Below are 10,594 nucleotides of genomic sequence, written 5' to 3'. Positions count from 1 at the left end.
CTAGTCCTAGTAATTTAAATTCTTGTTGTTTTTTCTCTTATTAGATAAATTATGTTATATATGTCATATAGGAAAACATTGATAGCGTCTTTCAAAAGGGTTAATGCCCCAATGATTTGAAAACATGTGATTATCTATTAGGCATCACATTTTATTGGTTTTGCAATATGGCTAAGTTATATTGTTAGATCAAATAATCTGGTCATATCTAGTAGCTCGCAAAGTCTACTTTGTGTTCATTTAAGGAGGGTTCAAAAGGGGGGGGGGAACAAGACCAACAAATACCAATCCAATCACACAAAACGAACCAATCAATGCTTTTTGAAGACTTTTATATGAAAGGGAAAAAAAAACATTGTGTACTTTTCTAATGCTTCGGATGGATGAGAGATTGAGAAAGATGCTAATTAATTATGATATGGAAGTTCTTCGGAGCTAATTACAATTACAATCCAAATGAAAGATCAGAATCTAACCAATTTCAGTTTAAGAATAAAGACAAATAATAATTAAAAAAACAGATTGCTATCTTTAAAGAACAGTTAAAAGGAAAGAAAATAAAAAAAATTAGTAAGAAAATATTTTCTTGTGTTTCAAAGAAAAATATTGCGGGTAAAGGTGATCCTCTAAAAAGAAGTAGCAGCCTGAAAGATGATGAGTGAAAACAAAGAAGTAGGAGAGAGAAGAGCAAACACACAATAATTTTCTTCCTAAAATAATAATGGTGGGTTTCACATCTCATTTACTTCCTCACTTTTCCTTTCACTCTTTTTTTTCTTCCTTATCTAAAAAGAGAAAAATTGTTTTCTCTCCATCCAAACTTGATTTGAATAGAGATAAATGGGAGAAAAATAAGATGAAAATACTAAAAGAAAAAACTTCTAAAAATAATTAAAAATTTTAATTATTTTGGAGAGTTCATCATCCTATCATTCTTTACTTTCTTCTAAATTTCTTTTTTTTTTTTTTTGCCAACAAGGTGAAATATATTCAAATAAATTGATCAGTACAAAAACAGAGTATCTTCTAAATTTTTTCTCATCCATCCAATCCAAATAAAAAATAAAAGAACAAACTATCTTTAGCCTGAAGTGCGAACACTAGGCCGATTGAAGCTCACAAGAGCTTCTATTCCATACTCCTCCATTGCTTCATTTTATTAAGAATCATGCCCTTTCCCTCTTTCATTCCCCAAGATGCGAGACTCACTCATTAACATGCATGGAGCACTCCCTCATCCTTATGTGCTTTTGAATTTTTCAATTTTGAATCTTCCTATCTCATATGAATAATGGGTTGTTTATTTAATAAGATATTGGGTTTTCTATAATTATTGTGTGCTTTGTAATATGATTTCAGTAATTGTCTAGGAACGACCTAATAATACTTTAGTGGTACTGGGTTTTCTGGGATTCATTAAGATCAAGAAATTGGGAGGGCAAGAAATAGTTCGAAGCCTAATAACACTTCACTAAAAATGCCTACACACTATCTCATTCCTTTGTGTGTTTGCCTCTGACCGCTAATCTGATCTGATGCTTTCAAATTTGCCACATGTCATCATACATTGGCTGTAAAGATTAATTTATTCCTTATATGGGATCCAAATCTACATCAAAGCAGCAGATCTTGGTCAGTGAAGGTTATTAAACGCTCAAATTAGGATTAGTAGATTCACTTGTCCATTTCTCAGTAACATTGTTTGGTGAAGACGATGACTTGAAGAACGTTGCTTGATTAAGGGTTATTGAAGCCATCATGGGTTGTGCTGCATCAATACCTGCTTTATTCTTTGAAATTCCACTGCCACCATTGTCATTGTCTTCCTTGGCATCCTTACTATCTTTTTTCTCCCTCTCAATTTCCCTCAAAATATCTAAAACCTCATCAATAGAAGGTCTCATCTCACTTTTTATTTGCAAACACTGAAATGCTAGTTCTCCCATCGCAGTCACTTTCCTTTTTAATTCACTATCCTTCTCAATCCCTAAACATGGATCAACCAGCTCCTCAAATTCATTTCTCTGAATCTTCCTCACTGCAAGACTCCCCAATGTAATCTCACAATTATTCCTTCCCATATCAACCACTGGCAAAGAAGATATCAACTCAATGAGCACAACTCCAAAGCTATATACATCACTGTTATTTGTCAGCCTGAAGCAAAAGTGATACTTTGGGTCAAGATAACCTGGTCTTCCTTGTGGAGCTGTAGAAACATGGGATATATCCTCAGGGAACAACCTAGAAAGTCCAAAATCTGCAGCCTTAACACATAAGTTGTTGTCAAGGAGAATGTTGTTGGTTTTGACATCACGATGGATGATCCCGGAAGCATGAAGGTAAGCCAATGCACTTGCAGTTTCTATAGCAATTTTGATACGTGTAGGCCATGCCAGCAAAGTAGGCTTTGTAGAGTGGCTACGAAGGTGACTGGCAAGAGTGCCATTTGGGATGTATTCATAGACAAGGAGGAGCTCACGACTTTGACGAGAAGTGCAGCCATATAGGGACACAAGATTTTTGTGACGCAAGCAAGTGAGAATCTCAACTTCTGTCATAAACTGTTCCACTCGCTTGTAGCTATGGTTATATAGGTGTTTCACTGCAACTTCTCACCTATCTTGAAGCTTCCCTATAAAAGAAATGGCTTTAAAGTTTATAGGAGAAAACAAAAGATTATAAAAAATGGGAAGAGAGTGATAGAGAAGATGACCATAGTAAACAGAGCCAAAGCCTCCATCTCCAAGTTTGTTCGAGGGATCAAAGTTATTGGTTGCACTTTGAAGTTCATTGTAGGAAAAGATTGGGACTCCAAAGAAGAGTCTGCCACTGTCTGGATCTGGCTCATTTGAGTAGTGATTCATTGATTGGAGCCTGACGTGTGATAGAGCATTCTTTTTACGTTTGAAGAGTCGGAAGCTAAACAACAACGCAAATGCTAGAATCCCTGATCCCACTCCAAAACCTGACCAAACAATATCAACTCTTACTTGTGTAAAGGGAATGTACGTTTGATTAAATATTTCACTAAAGGTCGTATTTATTGTTTCTTGGCAAATCTCATAATGTGAATACAATAACAGCTTTATAAAATAATATATACAGTAATACATGATCCTGAATAATGTTGTGGGAAAAAGAAGGTTGCTGATCGAAAAGGAATAAAAATGAAGTACAATTACCTATTATCAACAGCAGCTTCGAAGTCAGTCTTTTATACTGATCGTCTGTCTCAGTTTTTCCTTTTACTTCAGGTTCTATCACAGTTAAGCAGCTAATTGGTCTTGGAGATAATTATACTAGAACAAATATGTGCGCGCGCGCGCGCGTGCAGAGTTAATTTGACAGTTGATATGAATAAAAACTTCTTTTACTCTAATCTTCTATCACAGTCAAGGAGATATGAAATAGACTGACTCATTAGTATTGGAGTTAATTAGATTAGATCAATAGAAGAAATAAATAAGCTGAGTCAATTGGATTATTTATAGGCACACAAACAGCCTTCTGTATATACCTGAGAAATTCTCATTTTTCATACTCTGTTAAGCATACCTTTGGGTTTGGAACAATAAAATCCTCCAGTGCTGTTGAGTTGGCATGAACCTGAACCTTGAGAAAATTGGCATCGTTGACAATCTTCAGAAAGTCCAATTTGAAGGAGGAAATCAGAGGCTATGAATGAAACTGGTTCCCCAGAAAAAGTAAAACCATTCAACGGAAGCTGAACCCTTGAACATTTGCTAACGAAGATGGATGATCATCTTGAATTTGATTTGCCAAGTAGATGTTCTCATCCGTACTCTTAGGACATCCTGTATAGTTGAACAATTGCTTTGGAGGATTAACAACGAGCTTCTTGCATCTGTACGCTGTTATATACGCGAAGATCCGACAATAACCCAAGGCTGATTTGGGAGGAAGAGTCATGTTGTAGCTGAAGACATCACAGCTATTAGTTCTCAAACGATTTTGTAAATCTTTGTCTGTGACGAGAACAGTAAAAGGAAAGTCGCCTTGACTCTTCACTTGAAACTTAGCTTTTCCATTGACTTTAACAGTTTTGTTAGCGGAGGGATCTTTACAACCATAAATCGGTAATATTCCACACTCCTTGCGTTCTGGTGTGGTGAGAGGGAACATGAGCCTGCCCAGATTTCCACATTCAAAGAAACCTGGACAGTCTCAGAACAAGGAGACAGAGCAAACGAGACGAAGAAGAAGAAGAAGACGAACAACACATGTGGTCGAACAACCATTCTTCTGAAAGCCTCACTCACGCAGAGAAAAAGTTCAGACTGAGATTACTATTGTTTCGAGCATTAACTTGCCTGAATGTTTTCATCCCTTTGGAGAAATAAGTGTTGTGAGTCGCTTTCTTCAGGGAACGCGCAAATGCAAAGTCTTTGTGACACAGCAGTTGACTCAGCTACAAGACAAAGACCAAAAAGATGACTGGGACACGTGTCCGTCTCTCAGCATAGGGTGCTTCACAGACTCTTAACAGTTGGTAATTAATAACAGGTCCACGAGTGATGATGTTCACGTTTGTTTACATCGTCAAATAAATAAGGTTAACTTATTTAAAGAATAATAGATGGTGAATGAAATTAAAATGTCGAAAAGGGAAAAGGAATTAATAATGAGGCAGAAAGGTGGATGATAGAGGGAAGACTGAGTCAATTTACGTTTGATAAAGCGTGTGGTGGACGTGGAACACAATAAAACTTTTGGGAAAGTTCACATAATACACGGTATTATTTATAAATAGAAGCAATTAATTATTTAATCATTTAATTTTTTAACTCATTTATAATCAGCCTCTCAATTTTGAGTTGCTGTTACTCAATCTCTTAATTATAACTCGCTGTAATTTAGTTTTATAATTTTTAACTTACTTATAACTCGGGTTTTATTTTTTAAATTTTTTAAAAAATTATCCTAATTAAGTAAGATGAATAAAAAAATAATCATATATTATTCTAAAATATCCTCATCTTGATTTTTGATGTGTGATCTAAACTAACATGAAAAAAGAGAATTTAACAAAAGTTGTGGGACTAAATTATAAGTAAGTTAAAAGTTGAAAAATTAAGTCATAGGCAAGTAATATTTGAAGGATTGAATTGTAATAAGTTATAGTTGAAAATTGAGTTACAAGTAAGTTAAAAGTTGAACAATTAAAAAATTAATTTTCTGTTATAAATAACTTCTAATATTTTCATCATAATCAAGAAAAATTTTAAACTCTATTAAGTCTATCTAAAATTTAACAAGTTTTTAATGTTATTCCTATTAAATATACATAATTTAAAAATAAAATACACCAACATTCAATATCATTTCAAACATTTAATAAAAACAAAAACATTAAAGATAAATACTAATTATTAAGATACTTTATAAATAAAATTAAAATAAATACTTTTTTATTTTGTAAATAACATCAGAAGTGTACGTGTTACCTAATGCATAAGGATATCACTTTTTAGATTATAAATATATAATATTTGTGTTGCCTTTTGATCCGCATGCCAATCGAAGTAAAAGAGATAGAAAAAGAATGAAACAGTATTTTGTGTTTGATAATTGAAACAGTGTTATTTTAAATTATGTTTGGCATATACTGTCTCTGGTTCTTTTTTCACAAGACCATATACTTAAGATCTAACTCACCTAAATTTTTAATGACCCAAAAAATTTTGTAATTTTTATATGGAGAGAATTAGAAGAAGAAAAAAAGAGTGATGGAACAACATTTCATTTATATACTTGAGATCATGAAAATGTAATCTTCACATGGAGAGAATTAGAAAAAGAACTACTGGAAAAATTCAATTTAGTGAGGGACGAATCCCTCACTAAATGGCATATATCCCTCACTAAATGAAATTTAGTAAGAGACTTCATCCCTCACTAATTTTATTGACAAAAATAGCATCACTTGCAATTGGTCACATGTAAGTCAACTCATGCCATGCCATCTACTATCTCATGCCTCATCACCCACCATGTGTGTGATGACTCATGTCATGTTATCCTCCTCACATCACATCATCTTCTCACTGCCATGTCACATATTCATTATCTTTATGTCAAAACTAAGACTTGAACTCTTAACTTCCTACCTTTCTCAAATCTTATATTCTCCTTCTTTGCCAATTGAACTAAAATGTATTGGCAATCATTATATGAAAAATAAAATATATATTATTTAACTATATATATATAATAATACATTATAAAAACACACATGCATATGATATTTAATTTTCAATTATTAATATGTTAAACATATTTATATTTATATGACTCTTATATTACATTTTTTAATAAAAATATTCTTTCTTGTAAGGAAAATGAACTTAAGACAAAGCAAATATTAAATATTAAATAATTTTATTATGCATATTTAAGTTAATTTTTAAAATTAATTTTTTTAAATAAAAATAACTAAATATATTATTCATTAAAAGTCATTTCCAAAAGTCAATTTTTTTGTAATAATTAATTAGGAATATAATCCTTTGCTAAATCCATCAATAATTATCCAATTTTAGAAAGAGATGACAGTTTCTCGCTCTTTTTTTTACTAATTATTTTATTTTAAAGAGGAATTGATAGCTATTCTCTATTTTATTCACTAATTATCTTATTTTATAAAAGTATTAACATTCTCTCACTAATTTTAGATCTAGTTATGAAATCACCATTCCTTATTAATTTCCTCACTAATTGGTATTTTATAGAGGAATAGATAATCCCTCACTAAATTTCCTATTAATTCACTTTTTTTTAGCAGTGAAGTGTATGAATCGAATGATAATATATGATTCTCTTCTGTAACTAGAGGTGAAGCACGACTCATCTATTCCACACTTCTTCACCACACATGTTGCAGTCACGGCAATGTGTAAGTCGAATTATAATGACAAAATTGATTATTTAGTCTAATAATTTACGTCAATTTTTAATTTAGTCTTTGTAACTTAGATTCTTCTAGTTGTTTTTAATTTCTCCAGTTAGATAAATTAATACCTTTATTTATAGGAAGTCTATGGGGGACAAAAACCTCCCTGATTTTTTTTTTTTTGTTTTTTGACCGAAACCTCCCTGATTATGTTATGTGGATGTCATATCGGAAAACATTAATAGCATTTTTTAAATGAAAAATTTCAAACAGGTCCCATACTCTAAAATTATTTACAAATAAAGCTTCCGAAATTTAAAAATTATAACTAAATTTCTTAGGACTTGAGTGTAATTTGATGTTGAGGTGCAAAGATATTATTGCCTCTGTTAATTTGATTTTCACTTACAATTTAACTTCAATAATTTAAAATAAAAATTCATAATTCACAAGTTTTTTTTTGGATGAAAAGTGATTCATTAATACCAAAATGCTGCAATTCATAGTACATTAAAGTGCTCATTTCTCTTTCGTCCTTCGTCCTCTTCTCTAATAAAAGATGGAGGACGGTTAAAAAAAAAAATGATTGTCCAAGGATAAAGTATGAGCAAACTTTGCCAAAGCATAAGCTTGTCTAACATAATCCCTATTAACAAAATTAATGCTCACATCCCAATCTCTACCCAAAAGTAATCTGGCTTCCTGTATGATATCTTCAAAAGGATGGTTCTAAAAGGAGTCCCTCATAATCAAGCTTATGGCATTAGTACAGTTAGCATAACATTCACTTTTCTGATTTCAAATGTCTAGTAGTACAACAAACCAAGTGCAATAGCTTTTACCTCAACAATAGTAGGTGGCAGAGGTTCGACTTTTGCACAGAATCCTAAAATCCATATGTTGTCATGATATCTCATGATTCCACCAATAGTGTTGCCCTCCCTTTGAATTATTGAAGCATTCGTCTCAAAAGAGAAGCAATCAGCATTTAGTTGGTTCCTATGAGCATTTGGCTTTCCATCCCTATAACATCCTAATTTTTTTAATCTTGTATTGGTTGCTAATCAAGAATGAATTAATAATTAGCAAATGATTAGAAGTTTGGACGACTACTTGGTGATTTGAGTCTTTGAGGTATTAAATAAGCAGAGACGGGTGAGGTGATCACATCTCAAAACAAAGTGTGTGTGTGTGTGTGCAGTAAGGATTCTCCTCACTGTACCACGCTCCGTGATATAAGCTGCCTGTACCATGATGCATGGCACAAAAAATATGATAATGAGTCGTGATTTGGCTTGAAGTTCGAAAGGAAAAAGGGGGAAAAAATGAAAGGAGAAGAGAAGAGAGCAGAGGTTTGCTGGGGCAAAAAGAGTTGGAAGCTTGAAAGATATTTTCGATCGGTAGCTTATCAGACAAGTCTTGTATAGCCCTTACCTTCGATTCTATTATAATTTTCTTAGTATGAGTTATAGAAAAATTGAATTGGAAAAATTTTAAGGGATTAATTTCTTACCTTATAGTAATAAAAAAGTTCTCGAGAGTTAAATTAAAGTTTTGTGACTAGTTAGGAGTTGAATGATAGAATGTTGGAGCTGGAGGCTTCAATTGGCCCTAAATTAAAGGGAAAATAGGGTGGAAATTAAGTAAAAGAGAAATAGGATCACTAGAAGTGATAGAAAGTGGTAATCAAGGGATAATGAACCTAGATTGACTAAGTGGAAAGACATGGATGATTAGTTATAGCCTTAATTGACAACTAAGTGTTTTTGGTCAATCGAATCAATTAACTAATAATGGCAATTGTCTGTAGATTGGCATATTTTACGTGTAAGTTAAGAAAGGAAGCTTACAAAGAGCTTTAGCAATTGTGAAAGTCCACAGGTAACCTGTAACATCCTCAATTTTAAACCAGATTAATTAAGTCCAATTAGATTAATTAAGTGTATTAACGAGGTGTGTAGCTAGACAAGCCTAACGGGCATGTTTGATTGTGATTTTCGACCCTAAATGGGGGTTTAATGAAGAATCGGTTTACTAGGAAAGAGAAGAGGAAGAAATTTGAAGGGCAAGACTCTATGCCATGCACCGCAGCTTGTGGATAGGCTGCTGCAGTGCATGAATGTTAAAACGCCTAGGGAAGCCTTCTTTGTGCCATGCACCGCAACGTATGGTCACTTTCCTACTATCTTAAGATTGCAAAATGAAGTAGAAAGGAGAGGAGAAAACAAAAATATACGAAAGAAGGATGAAAATGCTTTGTTAGGGCTTCAAAGAATCTGAGTATTAGGAGTATTTTGGAGCACCTAAACATTAAAGGTAAGCTTCCTACACTCAAACCTTCCTATCTTCTTCAATTTTCTTAGTAGTAGAAGTTAGAGTTTGGTTAATAATGGTGATTTTTGGTCCATATAAGCTATAGGTCTGAATCCATTAACTTAAATAGAGTTAATGGGATTAGATTGAGATTAGCCCAAATGTGAATATTGATGATGTGTACTGTAAATACTTGTAGAGTGACTATCTTTGGCACCATTCAAGCTTCTTGGAAGCTTTGGGAGTTTCAAGGGTGAAACCCTTAATCTCTCAAAGGTTTAAGGTAACCAAGGGAATTCTATCTTAAGCTTTTGTATATTAATTAGTTTATTGATTAATAGTTGACCATTGAAATGTGTAAAATGAAATGAAATACAAGTGTAGCATGAATTGCTTGAGAATTCACTAGGTTGATTTTTGTGAGTCTTATGACTGTTATGTGAAATTCTTTGAAAACAATATTAGTGGATTTTCATGTTGTGATTTATTGAGAGTTCAATGATTTTGGATTAGTGAACTACAATAATTTCTTGTTAATGAAATTCCATAAGTATATGTGTTTATGAGGAGTTCAATGATTATAAATGGGTGAGGTATAATGATTGTGAAAATATAAAGTTCAATGACTTAGTTTAACTAGAGTTCAATGAAGTAAATTATGATAGGGTACAATGATTATGTACTTAGGAAGTTCAATGACATATGTGGTGTGGAGTTCCATAATATGTATTAAATATGAATTATTGCATGAATATGCATTATGTGATCTTGAGAGGTAGGAGTTCGCCTAGGTGGAGGAGTAGAAATTTAAATCCACATGGTAAGGCTCCCATCTGAATTGATGGCTTGCTCAGATTGTTTATATACACATTATCCCACTTGTTCAACAAGGGACTATCCTATTGATTCAATGAGAGACTCGAACCTAGCTAGCAATTCATTGGTTCAAAGGAATATGACACCCCACAGTGTGAGAAAATGGGAGAAACTGTGTTTCACAAATAAGTTAGGTAAACCTTGGCTAGGTAATCTCCTCACAAGTATTTAAGCTAGGGAAGTCCCGAATTATATACTATGCCAGTGTATGAAAGCCCACAGTTTCAGGTCAAAGGAATAAGGAGGATATAAGGGAGGTGTGATCATGCATTTAGTGAGAAAAGGCACATGGTTGCTACTTCGTGATTATTTTGAAATAAACCAATGAAAGCCTTGTATTTTGAGAAAGGCTATTAATTCAAATTGCATACTTTGAGCATGTATTATTCATGATTAAGAAATGTGGACTAACACTTTGAAAATATGTTATATGATCTAATATTTATCATTATCATATGTGAATGTTCTATTAGAAAGGAAAAGAATAAACTG

General features: G+C 32.9%; 1 protein-coding gene across 1 annotated transcript; it reads right to left on the bottom strand.

Annotated features, from left to right (window-relative positions):
• Window positions 1–659: 659 nt before the first annotated feature.
• On the bottom strand, window positions 660–4,151 carry LOC129310605 (LEAF RUST 10 DISEASE-RESISTANCE LOCUS RECEPTOR-LIKE PROTEIN KINASE-like 1.1). The gene is made up of 3 exons (XM_054952497.1): window positions 3,186–4,151; window positions 2,717–2,968; window positions 660–2,635 (listed from the first exon to the last, which is right to left on the bottom strand). The coding sequence occupies exon 3, from the start codon at window positions 2,559–2,561 to the stop codon at window positions 1,647–1,649; it is 915 nt and encodes a 304-aa protein (XP_054808472.1). The 5' UTR covers window positions 2,562–2,635; window positions 2,717–2,968; window positions 3,186–4,151; the 3' UTR covers window positions 660–1,646.
• Between the last annotated feature and the right edge of the window lie 6,443 nt (window positions 4,152–10,594).

Source organism: Prosopis cineraria, unplaced genomic scaffold (genome assembly GCF_029017545.1).
Source record: "Prosopis cineraria cultivar Desert tree isolate PC_DT_omini unplaced genomic scaffold, ASM2901754v1 PC5, whole genome shotgun sequence".
NCBI lineage: Eukaryota > Viridiplantae > Streptophyta > Magnoliopsida > Fabales > Fabaceae > Prosopis > Prosopis cineraria.
Note: the sequence above shows the minus strand (reverse complement) of the source record. Positions and strands in the feature narration are given on the sequence as shown.